The sequence below is a fragment of the Panthera leo genome, chromosome D3 (genome assembly GCF_018350215.1).
Source record: "Panthera leo isolate Ple1 chromosome D3, P.leo_Ple1_pat1.1, whole genome shotgun sequence".
In the NCBI taxonomy this organism is placed as follows: Eukaryota; Metazoa; Chordata; class Mammalia; order Carnivora; family Felidae; genus Panthera; species Panthera leo.
Window position 1 is genome coordinate 49,018,839 of NC_056690.1, and position 25,861 is coordinate 49,044,699.

A 25,861-nucleotide genomic window follows, 5' to 3' on the forward strand; every position below is an offset into this window, starting at 1 on the left:
ACTGGGTGAACGAAAATGTGCCTGGCCATTACATTAAATCTCGCGGTCACTGCTTTCCACACATCTTCAGAAGGTCCTGAGCCTGATGATGGCCTTGGAGGGCCACTGCTTAAAGAATCCCCACGTGAGCGGAAGTGCCCTCGAGATCCAAAACATGCCTCCTTTCTGTAGTTCTGAAATATGACAAATAAGCCAGAAAAGACTCTGGTGTGTGACTGACACAAAAATGTTAGCTCCCTGTTTCTAGGTCAGTCTAGCATTCCTTGGAAAAGTGTTTTTTATTGAAACAAACTAAATGAGTTCTAAATCTTTACATTTGAAAATGTACTGGCCTTCTAAGGGAAATCCTAAACTAAACGGTAATCAACTGAAATCAAGAATAAAGGCACTTACCTTCCTGGCCTATTATCACTTGGAGAAGATGATTTGAGTATTAATAATATTCACTCAACCATTTATACAAACTAAGACTCAAAAATAAATCCCATCCCTGGAATTATTTTATCTACTAATAATGTACTTGATATCCTGTTTCATATAGTTGGTATATGGAAATTAAAATGTTAAAGAAATTAAGCAGTGATTACCACTTCTCTAAATCTATATTAAGCAATATTCAGCTGCACTAATGTAATTTAGTTGGATGATAATAAAGACAAAGATAGGAGGTGGCAAGGAATTAGCATATTTGAAATGTAAAAAATAATTGCGGAAAGGGACTATAGTAATTCTAGGTAAAAAGCCTACACTTTCGGAACCAATTGCGGTCGTTTGTTACTCTTAATTTAAAAATCTGTAAGAAAGCATCAAAATCAATTCAATTCAGTCTTAATGAGACAGCTCTAACAGGAGCTTATTCACTGTACCTGTCCTAATTAGCATGAATATGTCCTCCGTGTCAAATCTGACAATACACTTAACTAAATTAATGTTAATCCCACAACACAGGATCGTATTTGAGTTAGCAGCTCTAAAACAGAATTTGCACATTAATATTTTGATAATGAATAACAGATGAACTCAGGGCTGGAAAAGAACTGGTTTGTGATTATTTCCCCAAAAAGGGAAACTGAGGCTCAAGGGAGACTCAGAGGCTTGCTCAGGGCCCCGCTGAGGAGTAGCTGGAAAGCACGGGTTCAATGCATGTATGTGCCCAGCTATTTTCTTTTTGTCACCTCCCCAGAGAGACCTGGAATCCTGTGTCACCTTGTAAAACTAAATGGAAGTCAGATGATATCCCACCTCAATTATTGATGATGAATAGCATTTGTTAAGATTCCCAAACAGAAGACCTCAGGTACCTCCCCCCCATGAGGTTATTAACTATAATTCTTGCTTTTTAATTGCCACTTAGGCTAAAATGACTACCTCTTCAAGATCTATATGAAGATAATTTGGAGATTTAGTTTGGGGTGGATGTCAACAGACACTAACTGACCTTAACACGTATTTCAAAAGTGTTATGAAGGATACGGGATGAGAAAAATAATGACAAATTAGAACGAAAACAAGAGAAAACTAATGACTGGAAAGGTAGTGCCTGCCCATTCCATATTTTAGCTCTAAAATGTTTTCAGTGTGTCCCAAACATGAAACTGCAAGGTGGTTACCTTTCAATTTATGCCTGTAAACCGTCAGTCCTGCCTGGCTGCCACTGGAAATATTGAGATGGTGAAAATAGTCCCCACTTCGAACTGGCACGACATGAAAACATCTCGGCGTCGGGCTGGCATCTCCCTTGTTTTAATTTCCCAAAGGCTGGGAGTTTGGAAAGCTGGATTTGAGTGTTCCCGCACACGCCTGCTGCCCCAGGTTGTTAAACCTTCTCCCGCCATAAGGTGAGGAGGCTGAACTCTTTCAGAAGAGTGCCCACACTAGTTCCCGTGGGACCTTCTTCTTTTCAGAGGAGAGCTTATACGTTAGTGTGGCAGTGTGCTGGGGAGGCAGTGGAGGAAGGGGCCAGGGCCACTCTCCCTAGAGGAGGCTGGGCCACCCAGAACCTGGAAGGGGGATGAGCTTGGGCCTGGATTATCACCCAGGGGCTTCAGCTGCGACAGTCTCTGAGTCTGCTAATGATAGCAATGACAGGTAACGTCTTGGGGGCCCTTCTGTTGTGCCGGGCCCCAGTCACATTCAACTCTTGAAATGCACTATCTCATCTAATCTTTATAATGACCTTGCAACACTTCACCAAAAATGCCATTTTTATAGGCAAACTCCAGTCTTCTAAACCTCTCATCTTGGCAAAAGTTCACCTTCCCTCAGCGAAACCCATTTTCCAGGTAGCAGTAATCAACGACTTAAATACCCAAAGAAACTTGCCTCTTTTATTAAGTGGTGAAAAGAATACTTACCTCACAAACCTGATCTCAGGATTTCATGAGGATATGAGGTATCTAATATAGGGCTATAGGCATAGTAAGGAAATAATTGTTTTTTTTAAAAAAGATCTATCGGGGTGCCTGGGTGGCTTAGTCGGTTGAGCATCTGACTTCAGCACAGGTTATAGAACCTCACGGTTTGTGAATCTGAGCTCCACGTGGGGCTCTCTGCTGTCAGCACAGAGCCTGTTCTGTCCCCCTCACTCCTCCCTCTCTCTCTTGCTCTCTTTCTCTCACAATAAATAAACTCTAAAAAATAGTATAAAAGATATATCAAAATTGTACTCCATCTAGCTATAGGATTTTAAGAGCTGGATTTATAATACTGAAAACTTCTATACTAGATTCCTGTGGATTAATGGTTCACTTTAAAAGCAGACACACACAGGGGCTCCTGGATGGCTCAGTCGGTTAGGCGTCCGACTCTTGGTTTCAGCTTAGGTCATGATCTCATGGCTTCATGAGTTCCAGCCCCACTCTAGGCTCTGTGCTGGCAGTGCGGAGCCTGCTTGGGATTCTCTCTCTCTCCCTCTCTCTGCCCCTCCCTCACTTGTGCTTGTCTCTGTCTCTCTCAAATATGTCTCAAAACAAATAAACTTTTTAAAAAAGTGAAATAAATTTAAAAAGATAATAAAAGCAGACATAAGAATACATATGCTATATAACTAGTATATGTATTCACTTGTTTGAAATGCTAGTGAAGATACATTACAACTCATCTATAGTGGGAGGGTGCAGACCAGTACCTGCCTATGGGCTGAAGCTGGGGGTGAAGGTGGTGACGGGGAAGGGGGTGACTGGGGAGTGGCAGGAGGAAACTTTCTAAGATGATGGAAATTATCTAGATCTTGATCGGGGTGGTGGATACATAGGTATACACGCTTGTCAAAACTCACTGTACTCTACACCTAAAATTGATTCATTTTGTTGTATGTAAATTATCTCCATAAAAGTGACTGGGGGAAAAAAAGTAGTTCCAAGAAAAAAAAAACAAGCACAAAATTTTACAACTGGATGTTTAACCAAGTCTCTTTTCTCTTGCATGTTTTCATTTGGATTGATTTACTTTATCACTATTGTGGGTTGAGTTGTGTCCCCCAAATACTCATTGGTTGAAGTCCTAACCTCCAGTACCCCAGAACATGACTTTATTTGGAGACGATCGTTGGCTGCACGTATAACTGGTTAAGATGAGGTTGGAAGGGAGTAGAGAGGGCCTTAACCCAATACAAATGGCGTCCTTATCAACAGGAGAGACTTGCGCACAGGGAGGATGCTATGTGGGCATGGTGGCAGAGATCAGGGTGATGGGTCTACAAGCCAAGGAATGCCAAAGATGGCCGAAGAGCGTTCAGGAGCAAGGACAGGCACGGAACGGATACTCCCTCACAGCCCCCAGAACGGACCGAACCGCGGACACCTTGATCTTGGACTTCTGGCCTCTGGGGCTGTGAGACAATAAATTTGCATTGCTTAAACCACTTGGTTTTCGGTACTTTGCTATTGGCCGCCCCAGGAAACTAATACAATAGGGCCCATCTTTTTTTCTCCAGTTACATTAGGATTGGACACTTCAGCCAAGTTTCAAGTTTCTCATTAATCAAATCTCGAGGACGTCTATCCCCAAGACAGAGTCCACCAAAGTCTGCTGAAAAGCAAATCTGCGTGGAGTTCGTGAACTAATAATAAACGTATTTTCTGAGTGCTTACTGTGTGCCAGACTCTGTGCCAAGTGCTTGACGTGAGTCATCTCATTTAATCTCTGCCATGACCACAAAGAATTAATATAACCTCGTTTTCAGAGAGAGAAACGGGTTCATAGAGGTTAACTAATTTGGCCAAGTCACAATGCCAGTGAATGGCCAAGACCTAAAGCAGATTTTAAGCATCTCCCGCAGGGCCGTGTATACGGCTCCATGAATTTGCAAATAGCATTAGTGGCTGACAGCCATGTCGGTAACTTTTGCAGTTTCTGTATTAGAGCGAAAATTCTTTTTAAGAGTACAAGTAACCTTACAGAGGGGTATCTTTTTTTAAAGCCCCTCAAAAATCACATTTCTTCCTGATACTGCCGTAGACTTGTGTTCCTAAAATATTGTGAGAAATATTACCGAGTGGGGGAAGGTGGCAAGTTAATGATCAAATAAATTCGAGAAACACCAAGTTAAACAGGTTTCTTCATCTGGGCTTCCAACCGATGGCATTGAGCCCTAAACTTACCTGAGTGGGAACTCAAGTTTTTGGACACCTATTACTGCAGAACTGCTGTTTCCTTCCCCTCACTTACTTTGGGGAAAGTCAGCTGTGCACAATGTTTATTTTTATTTTCGAGAGAGGGAGCGAGGGAGCATGAGCAGGTGGGGGGGGGGGGGGGAGGTGGGAGGGGCAGAGAGACAGGGAGACACAGAATCCGAAGCAGGCTCTAGGCTCTGAGCTGTCAGCACAGAACCCGACACGGGGCTCGAACCCACGAACTGTGAGATCATGCCCTGAGCCGAAGTCAGGCGCTTACCTGACTGAGCCACCCAGGTGCCCCTTGACAATGACTGACTTTCTGCTTGAACTTGCCATGGATCTGCGTATTACAAGACTCAACTGCTTCATCCATAAAATATGGATAATAAAGTTACTATCTCAACGGTTGTTGCAAGGGTTAAATATCTGTGAAAGGACGTTGAAATCAGAAAAATCATAACCTTAAGGCAAGCTTTGCATGGTTTTGTGAAAAATCTTATTGTTTAACACAGTTTTTGAGTTTAGAAAAACAGTGGTGGAGAGCCTCCTTTAATCTACTGTGAATTCTTCTCTGCTCACTTAAGGAAAGCTTCTAGTAGCTTCTTGCAAATTGGAAAATGCAATTTGTGTTGCAAGGATTAAGGTGGTCGAATGCTGGCTGGCGCCATTCAGAACCACTCCTGGGTCCCACGGTCTGGACACACTCACCAGAAAACCCAGCCAGTACCAGTGGCTCCAAGAAGAGAACAGACTGCAGTCTGCAGTCCAGGAACACTGAACCAACGGGATTTGGGGGCTGCAGCAGTGGCTCAGGGGTGGGGTAGGGAGGTGTTAACTCAGGGGCTCCTCAGCTGTGACCTAGGGGTTCTAATGCAAATGTCCCGAGACCACCTTGTTGGGTACCCTGCCCCTGCCCCTCCAGGAGGTGCACTCAGGAACCTACCTGGAGGTGAGGAGCCCACTCTAACAACTCGAGCAGGATGCTGGACCTCGCTGGCAGCAACTGCCAGCTTTCCATCAGGGGGCCCTGCTTGCTGATGGGGGACAGCTCCAGGACCGTGAGTGCCCACTCTCACTCGTGGCCACAAATGCCTACCAGGCACACCAAGAAGAAGGTGCCCACAAACAACCCAATCACTTTCAGGCTTCATAGAGAGAAGAAAAGACTTCAAAAGAATCCCCTCAAGTACACAAAACGAGAATATTCAAGGTCCCATTTTATTTCCAAAACATTCTGTCCCTACAGACAGAATTAGCTACGCTTAATAGAATATATGATTTTTATTTTTTTCCCTTAGCAGTGATTTGTGCTGTGAGCCCCCAAATTCACTCACATCCAGGGATCAGTATCCCCATGATATCCCACCTTATCCCTATATACTCTCCTAGTCTTACCAAACCTTGGAGCACATACCATATACCCAAACATTTAAGAAAACTCTGCCTTCCAAAAATCATATGGGATGCATGAAATTCATTTGAATATGCATATTAAATGTCTGAATCCAAAAGAATTCATCAGAAAATGTAATAGCGGTTGTCTCTAGGGAGGAAAATGGAACTGGGAGTCAGAAATAGGAGGGAAAAGTCCCTTTTAATGGTCTATTTAAAAATTTTAACATGCATATGTGTTAATTATAAAACATTTTTAAATTAGAAAAAAATCTAGGGGTGTCTGGGTGGCTCAGTCAGTTGAGCATCCAACTTCAGCTCAGGTCATGATCTAACAGTTCGTGATTTTGAGCCCTGCATCAGGCTCACTGCTGTCAGCCCAGAGCCCGCTTCCGATCCGCTGCGCCCGCCCCCTCTCTGCCCCTCCCCTGCTTGTGCACTCTCTCTCTCTCTCTCTCTGTCTCCAAAAATAAGTATTTTAAAAAAAGAAAAAGAAAAAATCCGAAGGCACAAAACCACAAATGCCCTTCCAGGGGTATTTGTTCGAGCTGCAACTTTTACTTCTCTTGTGACACGATGCCTTGATCTCACTACCGGGATAAACTGCACCCAAAAAGGTCCTCTGGAAAGAATGCTAAATATCAAGGGTTCATTTCCCTAAAATCTTTCTCCTAGAAAACCCAGCCAATACCAGTAACCAGTCTCCAGCACCTTCCTTTGATGAGTCCAGCAAAGGGCAGAATTATCCAAACACCAACTTAAAAATTTTTGGCTCACTGGGGCGCCAGGGTGGCTCAGTGGGTTGAGTGTCCGACTTTGGCTCAGGTCATGATCTCGCTGCTTGTGGGTTTGAGCCCCACATCGGGCTCTGTGCTGACAGCTCAGAGCCTGGAGCCTGCCTCAGATTCTGTTTGTCTGTCTCTCTCTCTCTGCCCCTCCTCTGCTCATGCTCTGTCTCTCTCTCAAAAATAAACATTAAAAATTTTTTTTTTTTTTTTAATTTGGCTTATTCCTGATAATGGAACTCTCTTTACTGGTAAGACCTTCTACGAAGGCCTTAGGGGTTAGGAGGAAGATACCTTCAGCACCCCAGGACTGTGCTAGGTGTGGTACACATTCCCCTTGCTAGTATTATTGCTGCCTCACAGGTGAAATGTAGTTAAGAGAATAAAAGTAACCTGTTTCAGGCCTCAGGCAAACTGTAACAATGCACTGGGTCCGGTATGCTCTGCTCTGTGATCTGCTTCATGCCAGGGCTAAATTCTGGGATAGGATTGCCAAGTGTGATGTGTCCTAACTCCCCATCGCCCTCGGTGTGGTCCAACCAACCACCTCATTCCTTTCTCTGCACCCCAGGGTTAAACTGAATGGACTTGGGATTTCCAAAGATTTTCTAAAACTTTTGTATGAGCTGCTCCCTCTGCCTGGACTGTTCTTCCCAGGCTGGGCCCCTTCATGCCCTAAGGTTTCTTTTCCTAAAGGCCACACCTAAGCAGCCCCACTCTCCCAAAATCACCTGTCAGGTCCCTGTGTTTCCATTTTCTGCAGAATACTTACTACTATATGACATCTCCTTGTTGTTACCTATTTCCCTGTTTTGTTCCTCTCATTCATTCCCCCCCTCCTGCCCCCCAATGTAAACTCCAGAAGGGCCTGGACCTTGCCAGGCTGGGGACAGCATGCTTCCAGGGCATACACAGGACCTGCTGTGAGAGTGATGGAGAGATATGCAAATTATTTAGATCTCTCTAAGCCCCCATCCCCAGGGTGCAGCCCTCAGGTTACACAATCCTGCAGGCAGGGGACCCATCTTTACCAGCATTTACCTCTGGGTGGGGAAAAAGAAAATCCAAGAATGCATAAAAAACTTGTAAGAGACCAGCAAGGGAGCATCCTGCCTTGACATTTCTGGGTACCCAGGAAGGAAGGAAATGGGGTCTCGAATGTACAACAAACCTCCCTGGGCCTCAATTCACGAGCTTCAGGAAACCTAGGGACTTCCCTTCCAGCTCTGTGAGGCTGTGGTCTACATTGGTGTTCCACACAGCAAACAGCGGGACACGCATCCCAGTGGAGATGCAGGATTATTTCAGGTGGTACCGGGATGACTATTTTGTTTCTAAATACTTACAAGTGTGTTTTAGTAAGTACAGTATTAGAAAATATAGACAGCACATCAAACCTGTGATTTCCTGGCGACTATCACTTGGGATGAGTGTAAAATAGTCAACAGAAAAATACTAGGTAAATATGAGTACTGGCGAAATGAGAAAAAGGTCAGGACAATGGTGCAGAGTAAGTCTGAAAAGGGATGCCTGCTTTCCTACTGTCTCCCTCAAGACATCCAGAGACATGTTGGAAAGGAGACGCGGGATAAAGGCTTGGTAAATGGGGAAGAGTATGCGTGAGGAAAGCTGATGGGCAGGGGGCTGAAGAATTGGTATATTCAATCCAAACCACCATGCACGCATGGGGATCTTTCCCAACAACTTTCAAACAGCAGAATTTACAACTGCCAGTTTTCCTAGGCTTTAAAGCAACGTATTTTCTGTACAAAGCAGCAATGAGTAAACAGCAGAGCCCAGAATGCTAATGTTTTAACCCCTTAATCTCCAAAGTACCTTTCTCCCTCTTTCTTTTAAAGTCCCTGCTGAGAACACTGTTGTCAGCACCTCTAAGAGCCACAGTTTCTCCTTCTAGGCTCTTTAGGTACTCTGCAACGCCCAGGGGGGGCCAAATAGGAATACAAAGAACACGCGCTCAGCTGACTGCCCTGCACAGTGAGCTGGGAGGGGAGGGTCAAGGGCAGGTCTGCCCTCTCCTCCATCACTCCCTCAAAGTAGAAAAGAAAAAAAACAGCTTCTGTTGAAATGTTAACTACAGAAGTGTTGGGGGGGGGGGGGGCGGTGCGGAGGAGGGAATACTTACAGAGAGAAGAAAAAAGCTGCAATTAGATGCCTTATTGCTTTAAAGTTCAAATTCCAGGTCAGTGGTTGAATTTTTCTGTTGTGTACAAAAGTATTCAAACCAAAACAAAGCTATTATTAGGGTTCTATCAAGATCTTCAGAAAGGAGAGACTAGAAAACAAATTTTTTACGTGTATGTGGAAAAGGATTACTGCAAGCCAACAAACAAATACATAAATGGAGGGGAGGGAGAGATGAACAGGTGCAGCACAGGATTTTTAGAGCCGTGAGGCTACTCTGTGTGATACCACAAGAGTGGATACATGTCCTTGGACATTTGCCAAAACCCATAGAATGTGCACAAGTGTAAACCGTGGGGTTTGGGTGCTAAGAAGGTACCACTGCAGGGTCATCAATTATAACAATGCATCACTGTGATACAGGAGGCTGACAGTCAGGGAGGCTACGCTTCTTGGGGACAGGGTGTACCGATGGGCACTTTCTGGATTTTCTGCTTAATTTTGCTGGGAACCTAAAACGGCTCTAGTAAATAAAGCTCAATAATTAAGAAAAATAAGTTTAAAAATTACACTGCTGGCAAATAATAGTAATTCTCCCCCCGCCCCTCAGAAAAAGCCAGCAAATAAAGTCTTTTCCTTTGGGCACCTACTTTATTCAGGCCCAACTCAGACCGGAGTCTAAAACTTGTCTGTCTCTGCATACGTGCACAGTACTTAAAATCAGTTAAAGTGATGCTAAGGAGAGCCTATCTGAATTCCAAGAAACTCGAGACCCAGCACACTGGCCGTACAGAATGCAACTCCTACAGTGCCTCCCTGGTCTGAGAAACATTTTCATACAGTGTTCCTATTTTGTGAAGCTTTCCTTTCAATAAAATGGGGCTCTATCTTGAACTTGATCCTCCGCTTTATCAATTACTCTATTCAAATACAAAGGATAAAGGATGTCCAAGTTCTCCTCCTAAAGGGGAAGTGAGTGAGGACTGCCCTTTAGGTGGAAAGCTGGAACCCTTAACTCACCAGGAATCCACACCCCCCAGGGAGCACACTGCAGGAGGAAGGGGCTCTAAGGGCTGGGGGCGGGGGAGCGGAAGGGAGGCTACAGTTCCCCAGCAGTCTTCCCTAGGTCAGTCTCTTCTGTCGGGGATTTTAGAAAAGCACATGGAAGTATTAACGAAACAACTGAAAGGCAGCCAGCCCCTCCACCCATCCTGCGGATCCTGGATCCTGCCACCCCGTCATTCGTCTTGCTCTCTGTGGACTCCTTCCCATCAGCATGTAAACATGTTTGGGTCTCTCCCATCTTAAAAACATGCAAAATCTGAAGTCTGCCAGCAGATCTCCAGCCCTGACTCTCCTGCTCCCTCCCTCTCCTGGACAGTCAGACCTGAAAGCAGGGGCTGTTTCCCTCCCCTGGCCTCTCACCCGCCCTCCCATCACTCCAGCAGGGCTTCTGCTCACCACCCATAAAACTGCTCTGCAGAGACAGCCTCCCAGTAGAGAAGCCAGAGCCCCATCGTACTTGAAATCACAGCTACACTAACAAAGTCACCGGCTCCCTTGGCTCCTGATACAGCCTTGTGGCTCTATGCCAGCAACCCATTCCTTCTCTGCTCTGCCGGTGAATATTTGACTGTCTTGAGGCTCTTGTCTTTTGTCCCACTAGATTTCTTTTTAAGCAAAACAACCCACTCCAATGGCTTCAATTATCATCTGTAAACTGACGAACTTGGAAGTTTTGCCCCCCGGCCTAGACTTTTGCCAGATCTGGTACCTACCCACTTATCCAACATTTCCATGAGCCTCTCAAACTCAACATCTCCAAAGCAGAACTCACCCTATTCCCCAGGGCTCCTCCTGCTGTGGGCCCTCTTCTGATATAGCACCACTGGTAGCCTGGTCCATTACCGGAACTCCTTCTGTTCCCCGGCCCTCCATCAGTCTCCATGCCCTGTGGATTCTACCTGTCAAATATCATCTACTGCTTCTCTCCACCCCCTACTACTACTATTTTAGCTCTTAGGCACCATCACCTCTGTCCACCCTTGTTCTATTTCCTCTGCAATCCATGGTCCACATCTCGATTGAAGAGAACTTGTTAAAAAAAAAAAAAAAAAAGTTGGACCCTGTCCTCCTTTGCGTAAAACCCTTCCATAATTGCCCAGACATAAGATGAGGTCTGAAACCTTTAACACGGCCCAGACACATAAGGTCCTTGCCAAGAACACTTCAGCTTTCTCTCTCACCCCTCCCCATCTCAAAGCCCTCTATGGTCAAAGCCCATAGATTTCCTTTCAGTCCCAGAATATTCTGGAATGTTCCATGCTCTTTCCTGCCTCAAGGCCTTTGTGAAGCACTTTCCTCTCTACCATGTCTCTCCTTCCCTTCTCTGTTCTCTCTGCGCCCCCTTGAAGTGAAAACAAAGAGTAAAGCCCAAAGAAGAACCAAGAGTAACAGACCAGTGGAAAAACAGTACTAAGAAAAAGTTAAAACAGACAGGTAGGTTTGTATCTTTTTATTAACTGTACTTGATCCTCTAAGATCATTCTTTAAATTTGAAAGAAAATAAAACCCAAGGAGGTTGTACCTAAAACCGGAACAGATAAAAATTCCCAAATGATATTAAATAACCTTGAGAGGGCTGGTTTTATATTCTGTAGCTGAGAACACTCAAAAAAAGCATCTGGAGCCCATGAGCAAATCTTATAAAAGTAAAATCAGGCTAACGACAATGATCGTTGGTATTTCCTAATACAGTATATGACACATTCTAATATTAATAGAATTAACACTAGGAAACCAAAAGGAGAGTAAATAACCAAAAAACCCAAGGTAGCTGGCCAGACAGACACAGAAGCAAGTGAATGCAACTCTTCTCCCTAAACCCGAACTGTAACACTGACTCCCTGAAGTTGGAGTTCCATTAAGAAATTCTCAGTTTGCTACTGTCATCTTTATAATGTGAGCAAATGCCACAGTAGATGACATGATTCTGTGAAATCAACTATGTGCCTTTGTAAAAGAGTTTCTCTTATCTGTTATGGGGTTGGAGGTTGAGCCAGGGAGAGGCAGAGGGGACAAGAGGGAGATGGGGAAAGGAAAAAAAGGAAAGAAAAGACAACCTGAGTAGGCCAGAAGTGCAGAGGTGAAAGACGCTGGTCCAGACCAGAAGCACGGAAGAAGAGGCCAACGTCCAGGTTTGGTGACCTCAGCAAAGTCCATCCTAAAGCTGTCCCTCCCTCGTCCCCACAGAGCACAACAGTGCCAGCTAGACCCACACATCGGTGAGGCCAGCACTGTCGGGCTCATGATTCATTTGGGTGTATGTGATTCCCGTAATGTGCTAAGAAGTCAATACAAGAGGGCAAATTAAATTTGGAACATAGCAAAAGAACATGACTTAACCTTCAGGGGCACTGTCTTAGCTATCTGATCCTCAGAGCACAGTGGAAGGCACACAGTAGGTGTGCAACAAATGTTTAAGGAAAGGTGGTTTTTTAATGTGCTATTGGAGGAACTTTCTGTTTCTAACCTTCACAGCTAAAGAATTTGTCTTCATTTTTTCAAATGAAGGTGAAACATTTAAATCCTTTCTGCTCAAAGCTAAGAGGGCAAAGATTATCAATTAACCTTAAAATGTTAGCATAAAATATCTTTATTCATTTCTATGAGTATTTTTGAGTACGTAGAACATGCCAACCACTGTACCAGGCATTGGGAATAAAGCAGGGAGCAAATGAGACAATGTTCCAGGAAAGGACCTTATTTAAAGAGTAAAACAAATAAAAAAATCATGAAAATATTAACTCTCACTCTTAAAAATATTCAGCCATTATTTTTTGAAGGGCTACTCTGCATATGGCAAATAAGAGATAAAATAACCCAAAACTAATTAGAAAATTTCAAACGCAGGTTGAAATACATTAAGTCAGATATAGGACTTTATACATCACATTAGGTTGGATATTGTAAAAAAGATATATCCACACATCCTTAAAATATAAATCCCCAAAGCAGAAATGGCGACAGGCACTATCCCTACACCAAGGTATGTCTAAACAGCCCGACCCGATGTTGGAATTCACATCAAGGAGAAATGAAGGCTCTAAAACAAAATTTCCCTCGATGCATTTAAACTGCAATCTAATTTGCAAACATCTGATTTGTAAAGATTTGATTTGCAGGTATTTTTGCAAGGGTGCAATCACAGGAAGGAGAGAGAAGGGATTCCAAGGGTCACCTGACCAGGGGTTCCTGTAATAGCTGTCTTATTAGGAAGGGCTTCTCGTAAATTGGTTTAGGTGAGTTAGCTGATTAACGGCCAGTGAGGTTAGGATACGGTTTAGTTTAACCAGCGGCTGGGCCAGCTCATCTCTCGTTCTCAGGTGCTAATCCCAGGATTCTTCAGCACCACAAGTATGGACTAAGGGTTTCACAGGCAAGTGCCCACTTGTGTTAATATTTTCTTTTGAAATATTAGTGATACCTTAGGTGCTTTCTTTTGCAGGATGGGGAGAAAAGCAGATTTTCCAACAGACCTATTCTGAGAGGCAGTCTGGGGGAGTGTGTAGCCCGGGGAAGAGAGACCTCAGTCCCTCAGCAGCTGATGCTGCACTGGGTGACATGGGAGAGCCATGTCCAGCGTCAGTATGAACTGAGTAAAGTCTGAAGCAATCATGTCATAAAGGTTACAGCAAGTGAGGAGAAGGGGCTTTGTCCACCAGGAAAGAGATTCTGAGCCTATAAATCAGGACTGGGGCACCTGGGTAGCTAGGTCAGTTGAACGTCTGACTTCAGCTCAGGTCATGATCTCGCGGTTTGTGGGTTTGAGCCCGCGTTCAGCTCTGCGCTGACAGCTCAGAGCCTGGACCCTGCTTTGGATTCTGTATTTCCTTCTCTATCTGCCTCCCATGCTCACGCACTCTCTCTCTCTCTCTGTCTCTCTGTCTCAAAATAAATAAAAACATTTTTAAAAATAAATAAATCAGGACTAATGCCTGACTCGAGACCAGAGTCTGCTGTTCAATCTCCCTGGGCCTCCATTTCCTCATCCTACCTAATAGGCTGAGGTGGTCAGAGGCGTTATCCACTCTGAGTTCTTAGGAAATGGACCATACTAACAGGACCACACCTGTGCTATAGTTCATTGTCCTTCCCCTGACAGTTCACTAGGGAAACCTGAAGTCTGATGTGGCTCATCCAACAGTGAGCATCTTTATCTGGAAGTGTGGGCGCGGCCAGTCACAGCTCCATCTGCCCTGGGTTCACGCAGAGCCGCACCTACAATTAGGTTCGCACAAGTGCCCGGTATGTGTGGCCTGCTTCTGTATGGGAGCAACCCAGTGGATGGGGGGCAGGGGACCCATCAGAGGGAGACAGTAGCTGCCCAGTCACTTCAGTTTATATTCATGATAGTTTCGTTAGTTTTGATGTCACTCCCACTTGAAGGTCAAGCCCATGAAAAATGAGACCAACCTTCTGTCTTGCTCTTTACTGGGTTGTCCGTGATCAGCACATAGTAGGTGCTCCATAAATATGTGCTGAATAAATGGACGAGTGAGACGCTTGGAATACAGTCCTGGGTTTGCCATTTACTGCCTGTCCTTCCTGGGGCAGGCCATGAATCTCTCTAGCTATACCACCGTCATGAGGATTAGATGGGATAATGTGCACTGAGTAACTGTGTATTTACAGTAACGTGCTATTCATATACATTAGCTGTTCAAACATGGCAACAAATTCCTCAGGAATGAGACGACTGGCCTGATAGTAAGCAATGGTCTGAAGGCTAATTATCTAACACATACTTCATGATGTGGACAGTATTTACTGACTTCATTCCTAAACTAAATTCAGAGTAAAATGTGAATTATTTCATGATTTATGTCAGTTGAGCAAGGATTTTATTTGTCAAGCAGGAAAAGAGAGTTAAGAGAATGACATAATCTCTCTCAAATTAGCACTTTAACACAAAGAGTGCCACTGTTCTATGTAATACATTGCCAGAAAGTTTCATATTCTTTATTGCATCTGGAGGAGATGTTTTCTGGTTGTCAAGCGGCCGTGAGAACGTTTTTTAAGCTATTAAAAAAAAAACAAAACCCTGCAATTTATCATCTGGTCATATGTATTATTTTCAATGATAAAAGTTTAAAAGATCCTAGTTATATACTCTTTTTTAAAAAAACATTTAATGCAGCATTTAAAAAATTTTATGTATTTACTTATTTTGAAAGAGAGAGAGAGAGAGAGAGAGCAGGAGCAGGGGAGGCAGAGAGTGGGAGAGAGTCCCAAGCAGACTCCCTATTGTCAGCTCACAGTCCAACGTGGGTCTCAAACTCACATACTGTGAGTGACCTGAGCCGTGATCATGACCTGTGATCATGACCTGAGCCGAAATCAAGAGTCAGAGTCAGAGGCTCAATTGAATGAGCCACTCAGGCGCCGCCTAGTTATATATTCTAGAGAATTACGATGCTTGTTTATCCAAACAAACTTAGAATATGCTTTACTGGTGTGAAAATTATAAATAAAAAGAGATCAGTTTCGGGGCATCTGGGTGGCTCAGTCAGTTGAGCGTCGGACCCTTGATTTCAGTTCAGGTTATGATCTCCTAGTCGCGGGATTGAGCCCCAAGTCAGATTCCATGCTGGGCACGGAGCCTACTTAAAATTCTCTCTGTCTCTCCCTGTCTCTCTCTCTTTCTGTGCCCCTCTGCCCTGCTCATGCGCGCTCTCCCTCTAAAAATAAAATAAACCTCTCAAAGAGATCAGTTTCTGGGACTCCTGGGTGGCTCAGTTGGTTAAGCATACAACTTGGGTTCAGGTCATGATCTCAGAGTTTGTGGGTTCGAGCCCCATGTCAGGCTCTGTGCTGATAGCCCAGAGCCTGGAGCCTGCTTCAGATTCTGTGTCTCCCTCTCTCTCTGCACCTCCCCCACTGCTGCTGTCTTTCTCTCTCTCTTTCAAAAATAAACATTTAAAAAAACTTTTTAAAAAAAGATCAGTTTCTATAAATTCAATGCTTATAATTAGGAAAAATCAAATGGTGCAAATGGTGTATTTTTTAATGAAATGGATAACTGTATTCAATACAGAAGACATATTGCCAATACTTACAACTCATTTCAACTTTGCTGTTTAAAACCTACTTAAAAGTTAGTCCAAAATTAATCCTTTAAACATATTATACAAAGTATATTTAAATTATCTTCTTCATGATATAAATGAAGAGAGAATAAAAGCTTGAAAGTTTAATTTTATTTTTACATTTTAGTGAGTTACACACTGGCTCAAACAGGGATATCTAGAATTTAGTATCTATCTCTCTCTGAACTTTATAGTTTTTATGATTCATTTTTATGATTTTGATGATCATTATTTTATTCTTAGCACAGATGTGGGTTCTCCAACTGGGTTTTTTGCGTGTTTGCATCCTTTCACCTGTGTTTATAAATACTTTGTGATTTTTTTTGGATCCTCTGTCTTAGCTTTAAAAGAGAATATTGAGGGGGCACCTAGCGGACTCAGTTGGTAGAGCATATGACTCTTGACCCTCAGGTTGTAAGTTCAAGCCCCACAATGGGCATAGAGATTACTTAAAAAATGAAATCTTCAAAAAATTAAAAATTAAGAGAATATCGAGGATCAGCTGTAAATTATTGCCATCCTTCTACTTTTCCAATAATCTCTAACCAACAGAATTTTTTTAAGCAAAGTTATCAGTTATTGAGCATATACTATGGGCTTTTACTACTTACAACAGTAGTGCCCCTCTAACAGTTGAGAAACTAAATAACTTTCCCAAGGCCATTCAGGATAGTTATTCTCCTAACTCTAACTTGGTCTATTCTTTGGTAAGTCTAACTGGAACTGATAGAGAATGTTAGCTCTGCCCCAAACTTCCTGTAAGACTGCAGGTTCCTTAGCCCTTCCCTCTTTTTTTTTTTTTCTGTGTCCCTTCCTTGTTTTCCTTTTTGCTCCTGGGTCACCTAAGTGTCCTTTATCCCTCATGTTATCTGTTGTCACCAACAAAAGGGCCACATGTCAGCGGGCTGTCACTTCCCTGCGATCTTCTTGCAGTAAGAAGTCAGGTGACCCCAGGCTGACAGAACCCGTCTCCCTCGCCTGTTCCAGCCGGGCAAGAACTGCCTGCCAAGAGCAGCAGCAAGGGAAAAGCCTCTGCAGGAACGCCTGTCATCCTGTGCCAAGAGGTAAACCCTTGCTCCATAAAGCGCCTTAGTATTATTAAACATTTTGTATTTGTCAGGCCCTTTATAGTCATTTTTATTGGTTCTTTTTACTAGTCATAACTCTGCATCAGAACTGGGCTCACTTTTTCTTTTAATTAAGTGCTCTGAGTGAAGTGGGAAAGACTGAAGGCCTTGGGGGGCAAGTCAACCTCCACAGAGAACAGTGAAGGAGGTCACAGAGCCTGCGCCCTGCCCCCAGTGAGCATCAGACCTGATGAGCAGCCGCCGGCCCTCCACCGCTTCACAAAGGGCTCCTCAGAAGATCCCCAAGTCAATCATCCAACTACAGCTTTCGGCCACTGTCTAGATATCTAGAGTGTGTGCTGACATTTGGAAGACTGAGCCATTCCATTTCACCCTAATCCAGAATGTTCCCTTTTATTTTCCTGCAACTCCAAAAGCACAAAATCACATTAAGATTCTTTTAGTTTTCAGGGGCGCCCGGGTGGCTCAGTCAGTTAAGCGTCCGACTTCGGCTCAGGTCATGATCTCACTGCTGGTGAGTTCGAGCCCCGCGTTGGGCTCTTTGCTGACAGCTCAGAGCCTGGAGCCTACTGGGGATTCTCTGTGTCACTCTCTCTCTGCCCTTCCCCTGCTCATACTCTCTCTCTCAAAAATAAACATTAAAAAAATTAAGGCTAAAAAAGTACCATTGTAGAAGAGGCCTATACCTAGAGTTGGAAACAGAACTTTAACTTTGCTCCTCTGTTGGGAGGTGAACTTGAGAAACTGCCTAAGTTCTCTAAGGGTTTCTCTCATTTCCAGAATGGGCACAATGACCGTTCCTATCCTCTCCTGTCAGCTTGCGTGTGTACACAGAGAATCACAGGACATAACCCACAACTGGGGTTTATTCTTCATGTTCCTTGTCTACCTCCTCCACAAGACTACGAGTGAGTCCTCCAAATACAAGGACTTTATCTGTGTCCCCACCATCTATCTAACCCTGTACCCACTCGACACTGTACCCACTCGAAGCCGTATACAGCTTCCTTAGAACGAAGTGCCCTTCGCAAACAATAAAGCACAATTCACGTGCACCTTAGTATAACGCTATTCACAGTGTGGTCCCACAGTCCCCGAGATGTGAAAGAAATAATGCCGGGCACCAAAGGAACCAGGCTTCTAGTGACAGCAAAAGTTGTCATGAAAAGCAAACTGTGGCAAAGTATCAGTTCTGAATTTCTTTGGGTTACTGCTGGAATACTCAACCTTAAAATACATGCTTGAACAACTGGGTGAACATTTGGAGGGGCTGATGCATGGCAAAACGTGGCACCTTTCCTTTGTGCTGGGACATCTAAAATTTAGCCATGTACTAAGGCTTTCATAAGAGGTCTCAATGTGATAGCAAAGAAAAGGCTTACATTTTGACAAGATTTTATTTTCTCCAAGTGTTCATATTCTCCTTATAGATTTTTAAGATTTAAATGTTCAGGCTTTCAGTTTGGTTAGGCCACCTTCAGTCCCACTTCTTAGATAGTAAGACACACGATTTACTCTCCAGGGTTTACTTGTGAATAGTCATTAAGGCCAGACCCTCTTCCTCATCAACTAGTCCTCCTTTTGACTTTACCTAGGTATTGCCTTTCTAGTTCTCCAGTATCTTCTCTTAACTATTTCTAAGTTATTCCTTACCTCCAAATTCCCACCTTGCAAACAGTAAGTGCTCAATAAATGCTTTTATAAATAAATTTGATTTTGAGAGTTTTTCTGTATAGCATGCTCCCTCACCTTGACTTTTCTCTTCTTAGATCATTCATATCCCCACAGGTGGTTCCAAACCATATCACTTGAGATGACAGTTAAACAGAGGGAAAGGATCTATGATCTCATGATCCTCTTTGTAAGTGTAAAAAAAAAAAAGAAAAAGAAAAAGAAAAAGAAAAAGCAAGTGGAAAAAGCCTTGAACAGTTGGTAAGAATTTTGGAATCAGCAGACTATGAATTTAAAGCAGAGATTCTAGGGGCGCCTGGGTGGCTCAGTTGGTTAAAGCTTAAAGAAAAGCAGAGGAGAGATCATTTGATCATTTCTCCTTCCCCTTATAAAATGATCCAGAAAACAGTGAAATCACCAGTTTTATGAAGATCCTACCACTAATTATAAAAAACTAACACATGAATGAACACTGAGTAAGGAAAGGAAAATGAAGCTACCTTACTCAGTTCTGTCATAGTCTTACTATATTTTTATTTGGTTCTGTGTGTTTCTACAGAAACAGGATTTTAAACTGCTACCTCAATCCACTGAAAAATAAACATCCTACAAGTCTTTTTATTTTTTTTTTTTTCTGGAGTAAAAAACAATGAGATGTTTGTTCACAATAGAAGAAACTATCTAAAATCTATTTAGTTTTGTCAGAGAGAATGTCATAAAACAGAAGCCAACATTTCATACGAGCTGGCTTAATAAAATTAATAGATTAATTGTATGTATTAATTAACAGAATTAATATAATTCTAAAAGCCCACAAACTTATCCCTGAAAGGACTATGGTGGCTGAATACTGTGAGTAATTGAAGGGCAAACTAAATTAGGGGTAATGAATCCCTGCATCATCATATCAATCATTCCTATTTTATAAGAGCACTTTGTCAAACTTAAAACAAATCACAAAAGGTCATTAATTGGTCAGCAATACTGCATCAAACCACCAATTACTCTGATTTTGCAGTCTGCTCAAAACATGTATTTGTACACCTCAACTTTAAGTGGAATGTCTATTGATTTATAGAATCTCCAAGACAGAAGTCAAGTTTTAGAAAATTATAGTCCAATTATGCATTAAGGAAATGCAAATGCCATAACATAGGAACTAGCCAAATTATAGGCTCTGTTTCTGGAACGCTGAAAGTCATTGCTATAATGACCCTCCTAACACCGTTAAGAACTCCAGTATTATGACCACTCCCAGAATCCCAAACCATTTTGATAAAATTTAATCTCTTGTAAAAAAGCCCCAGTGAGCACCCCTAGGCCAACTTTTGCAAATCTGATGGAGTCTGGGCATCAATTATGCCCAGCAGAGTGCTCTCTGCTACCCTCTTTAGCGCTGGAAAATTTCCAAGTCTTTTGTAAAGAGAAATGGGAACAGTCTGCGGAATATACCGACAAGGTGTAGAGATCAATCCGCCTGGAGCCACAGCAAACGCAAATCTTAAAAGAAAAGCAGAGGAGAGAAATGGAGGCTTTAGGGGTAAAGCATCCACATGGATGTGATGGGTTTTTTGTTTTTAAGTTTTATTTATTTAAGTAATCTCTACACTCCACGTGGGGCTTGAACTCACAACCTCAAGTTCAAGAGTCGTACAGGCTCCTCTGACTGAGCCAGTCAGGCATGCAAGAGGCCACCTGGAGACTTCCTACCTACTAGGAGACCAGAGGAACTGCTACTGGCCGAAGTCCAGGCACGCCCCTGAAGAAGAAACAGCAGAGACCCCACACACAGCACCCCGACAAGCTACTTACAAGAGAAAACTGAAGCCTGAGACTTTAACATCCAGATCAGCAGTTCTTCGAATGTAAGAGATTCTGTGCTAAGGTAATAAAACGATAGTAAACGTTCCTTGAGTGCTCAGGCTTTAGGCACTTTTCGTACAGTAATTCACCTAATACTGGTGACCCTGCAAGATAGGTGTGACCACCATCCCCACTGACCAAGGAGGAAACTGGAACATAGGGAGACTGGGAGTGGACATCTGGTCCGGGGGATCTGGCACTGGCATCTGTTCTTACCTGCTAAGTGACAGGGCTTCTCAAAAGAGGCTGTTACAGTCCCAGAATCTACCAATGGTCGGGGGACCCCATACAGCAAAGCAGAAGCATGAACTCACTGGGAATATTATTTCGTGCTCTCTGCCTTTTATTTATTTCTGCTTGACTGTAACAAGTTCTCTCTTCGTATATTGGCCTGGGAAAGCACCTAAGGTAGTGATAAGAATCCAATGTTACATCACCTTCCCTTCATTGGCTGGGTTTTTCTATTTGAACAGTTGGTAAGAATTTTGGAAATCAACAGACTGGATGTAAACAGAGACTCTGGGGATGCCTGGGTGGCTCAGTTGGGTAAGAGCACAACTCTTGGTTTTGGCTCAGGTCATGATCTCATGGTTTGTGAGTTCAAGCCCTGCATCAGGCTCTGTGCTGACAACTCGGAGCCTGCTTGGGATTCTCTCTCTCTCTCTCTCTCTCTCTCTGTCCCTCCCCTGCTCACACACTCTTTCTCAAAATAAATAAACTTAAAAAAAAAATGTTTTAAAAGCAGAGACTCTTGAATCAAACAGGCCTGGATCCAAATCCAGGCATATTACCTATCAGTTGTTAAACCTTAACCAAGTTAGCCAACTAAGGTTGGTTAGACCTTAGTCTCCTCCTTCAGAAAATGGAAATAACTCCCTGGGTTGGTCTACTGCCAGTCGGAAGAGCACTGTAAAGCCCTTGGTGCATGTTAGTCATTATTAATTACACTCCACTTCATAACTACAAAATCAGTCAGAGGATGTGGCCTCCTTGGTCTCCGCAGACTGCAGCCCAACAGAATGAGACCTCCATGGCCAGAGCCCGCCCCTCATTCACTCCTGCCTGGATCAGATCCAATCGCTGACCTAGAACATCTAGGAGGCTGGGAACACTTCTCATTTCTAAGTTATAGTCCTTCAAACTACATGGGAAAAAACATAGCAAGTTCAAGTATCATAACTAATCCACAAGCTCAAGAAAGGTGCCTTAAACACTTTTTTTCTTTGACTACAACAGCAAGATGGACAATTTTCTCATGGATCAAGTTTATATACAGATTATGTGTATATTTGTATCTGTATAAATGTATTTATCCACGACCATGCTGTCTATATGGGGGGATGTATTACAAATACCAAATGAATATACATATATATCTATAGTATACCTACTAGCTTGGTCCCTGACACGTGGTGGAAAGCACCCAAAAGAGATGGGTGCTATAAATAATAGTTCCCTTTTCCTTGGGTTGAGAGGAAAGATTGGTGCCGAATGGTGAGGCACCTGACTGAGCTGGAGACACAGAGTAAAACTAGAAAATAATGATTAAAAGCTTCCAAACTCATCCTGACATTCCAATTTGTGACATTACTCACAAAGGAAGCGCCATTTATCTCTGCCATCCTTGAGCACTCCTTTCTGAATTCCTCTCCTCTTTTCCTAGAAGCCTACAACCTAACGCTCTCTTAAATCTGTCAGCCCTTTCAGGTAGCAGGTACCTCCTTCCTCCCAGACGGGATCAAAATGCCCATCTTCCAGGGTTCACTGCCAGGAGATCAGGGGAAAGCAGTAATTCAAGGTGTGAATGAGGCCGGATCCTCCCAGGAAAGGTTTGCAAGATAAAGGGGATTTTCAAACGTCTACCTTGGGGCAGGCCGGGGCAGAAGGGTGGGAGGCACAGAACCCAGCTGGTGATGTGGGAATCCTCTCCTTCAAGGTCTCCCCAAGTCCCTCAGCTTTCCAGGGTTACACACATGGACTCAAACAACTTGGGAGCCCTCTGCCATCCTCACACCGCTCCCCCAGTATGAGGAGTATGCTTTAGGACTTCCCTGCCACCCCCCCACCCCCGGCCCCCCGCCCCATATGAAACACAACCAAACTCACTGCCTGGACAGCCAGTAGGAGCCCAATTGTTTGTAGTCACTAAACAGGAATCACAGATCTCAGAATACAGTGGGTTTCCAGAAGAAGGAAGTTCCCACTGGAGTTCCCAAAGCAGAGCAAACTGCTGTGACAAAAACTCCTGATGAAAGTTCAGGTGCTCTGGACTGTTTACAGTCCTGTAAGAGATCTCCCACTTTGTTGTTCTTGAAAATTCGGTTATCCCAGGCTTGGACCGAGTTTAGGATAGGATATAAGTAAAAAACAAATAAATAAAATTAAATTAAATTAAACTAAATTAAATTAAATTTAAAAAATGGCTCCGTCAGGTTGTTAAACTATAAGCTGAAAGGAAGTCTGACTGTAAAGGAAGTTGACCAGAAGGACGGGAGAATTGCTGAAAACCTAAAACATGTCTAATTAGGTTTGGTCTTCTGTAGTATAGTGGATACACTGTGGTCTGCTGTCTAGTTTAAAGCCATGGGTGTTAGGAAATACAGCCCTTGCTGTGATGAGGGATCTCAACTGGCTTAAACACTCTGTTTCTAGATTATGCTCATTCCCTGTTCTAAAAACTCAACACCATTCACAGCCCATCCTCTCTTGAGGAATAGCAGGCAAAGAGAAACTTTTACAAATCTGAAAACCTAAAGTTTAGAGCCTAAAATTTTACAGAACCTAAAATTTTAAAAGTTCATCTGCTTCCACTGTGGTGTCCATGTATCAAGCAGACAATCACTCCAGCTTGAAGCCCACTAGCTTGCCCACCCGCCACGGAGGACTGAGGGCAAAGGCCAAATCCTGCTCCTGGAGGTAGCACTTAGCAGGTAAAAGGAGGCTCTTGAACTGAATTCAGGGTCTTTGGAACACCGCTAGTGATGACTAAAAAAGTTTGCGCATGCAATGTTTCAAATCTGAAAGCTACGTTTTCTCTCAGTTTAGTTTATCAAGGTCAGTTGATACGCCCTTCTGGACCAACTAATTTCCTCCACCTTCACCCTATCTAAATTCTCCAGAGAAGTCTTTAAAAAGGCATCCTGATTAACTAGTATAATACAGTGAAGGACCAATCAAGAGAGGTAAAAAATAGGCTCAACAAATAAAGTTCTAGCATGTGACAGACCCACAGATTGCCAGCCTATAGGTTTGTTCCCAAGATTTTCAACACAGGGAACCACGTCTCAATTCCTGTATCAATTCTGCTTTTGAAATGGCAGCTAAGACGCCACAAGGTAACCTGAAACTTAACTTTCTATTAAATAATTGGAGTTTTGACTGGCCTGGGCCAAGGCAGAGCCAGCTTTAAACAGCCTCACATACAACAAGCAGTCCTATTAGAAAAAGGGACTCTTACCTGCAGTGACAAAAGGGTGGCTTGTTAGGTAACATTTGTTTGGGGAGCCAGATTCTAAAATCAAGATGATTCAAGGATTTAAACTTTTTTTTTGTTTTTTTTTTAATGTTTATTTATTTTTGACAGAGACAGAGACAGAATGCGAGGGGGTTAGGGGCAGAGAGAGAGGGAGACACAGAAGCAGAAGCAGGCTCCAGGCTCTGAGCTGTCAGCACAGAGCCCAACGCGGGGCTCGAACTCACAAGCTGTGAGATCATGACCTGAGCTGAAGTCTGACGCTCAACCGACTGAGCCACCCAGGCGCCCCAAAGGATTTAAGTTTTAAATGAATGGGAACCACTTTCTCATTTGGCAGCAAATACTTCTCTTCCTGTTTCCTGGGTCAGATTTAATAGATAGTGAGCTGACATACATGTGGGTTTACAGCAATTTAGAATACTTCATTTGCATAATGATTGCAATAATAACATGCAAGAGTTAAGAATACTCTTTCCCAAGATGACTGCTGCAAACCATTAAGTATATCACCTTTTAACTTTCCTTATTTTGATCTGGTTTTAATACTTCATGAGGCCAAAATCTTGCCAATGCAACTACTTGCCAAGCGGAAAATGGATTAATTTATAAAGATTCCTGGTACCAAAGCCAAAATAGTAGGTGCTCAATAACTGTTTCCTGAATGAATGAAAAAAGTTACACACTTAATGTTACTGACATTTACTTTTTCCACCAATCTGAACGGGAGAGCAACTACTCCTACAGTAGAAAAAAGGAAGGCAGCCACAGCTAACATTAAAAATCAGGGAAATATCCTGATTTAAACAAGGCAGTTAATCCTAATAGCTCCAGATAACCATTACAAAAAAGACTTGTTACAGTTGCTCTGGCTGTTAAACCCACGACTCCCTTCACGTTTATTGAAGTTTGATGGATTCTCTCTTTAAGAGAGTAGCCCTCCTAAATTAAAAATAAGACTGGCGATTTTTTCAATAATGCATAAAATGCTTGTGTTTGTTTGTTTTTTCTATTAAGCAGACAGATTGAATATCCCTTCTCCCTTCCCACACTAAGCACCTGAATGAAAGCTGGTTTCCCAGTGCTAACAACATCTGACTTCTCAAAGGCAAGGTCAGGAACAACTGCATGTGCCCCACAGACAGGCTGCTGCTCTCGTTTTCAGCTGGGACGCTATAAGGTGTGACTGGCTCCTAGTGAAGTCAATGGGGATGTGCACCACCAGCTCCAGACTCTTTCCACTACTCGATTTCCTACTTGCAGAATTCCTGAAAACTATTTCTAGAAGTAATATGGGTTAAAGTCAAACACGTGCAACTGAAGACACCTTTGTCACAAGCTCACAAAGGTGCCTGAGTATGTATTTTAGGGAGCTAATGCTCACATCTTTGGTACTGGAGAGAGGCACAGTCTATAAAAGCTTTAGCGACAAAACTATGACATTTAGAATCTAAACCTTACTATGTTGTGTGCAAATAAAAAAGACTAAAGTTACAAATCTCTATCATCCATCTAAGCAGAAGAACTGTTCTCTGAGGCAGGAAGAATGCTGTATTTTCATGTAAAGAGAACAGCTACGAAAATGTAGGAGGGGCTGTGCTAAACTAAGCCTTTTAAAATGTACCATGTGATCTCCATGAGCGCTAAGAAGCCGCACCAGTAAGTGGATCATCTTAGATCACAA

At 43.1% G+C, this 25,861-nt stretch overlaps 1 protein-coding gene across 3 annotated transcripts in view; it reads right to left on the reverse strand.

The window, feature by feature from the left end:
• KCTD1 (potassium channel tetramerization domain containing 1) overlaps positions 1 to 25,861 on the reverse strand; it is a 93,207-nt gene that overhangs the window by 61,912 nt on the left and 5,434 nt on the right. The window contains exon 1 of one of the 3 annotated variants that reach the window (XM_042909617.1): positions 10,773 to 11,031. The exons of the other annotated variants lie outside the window; for them this stretch is intronic. Within the exon in view, the coding sequence (XP_042765551.1) occupies positions 10,773 to 10,883 (111 nt within the window). The 5' untranslated portion in view covers positions 10,884 to 11,031. Of the gene's footprint in view, positions 1 to 10,772; positions 11,032 to 25,861 lie in introns of those variants that run through there. 3 annotated transcript variants of the gene reach the window in all.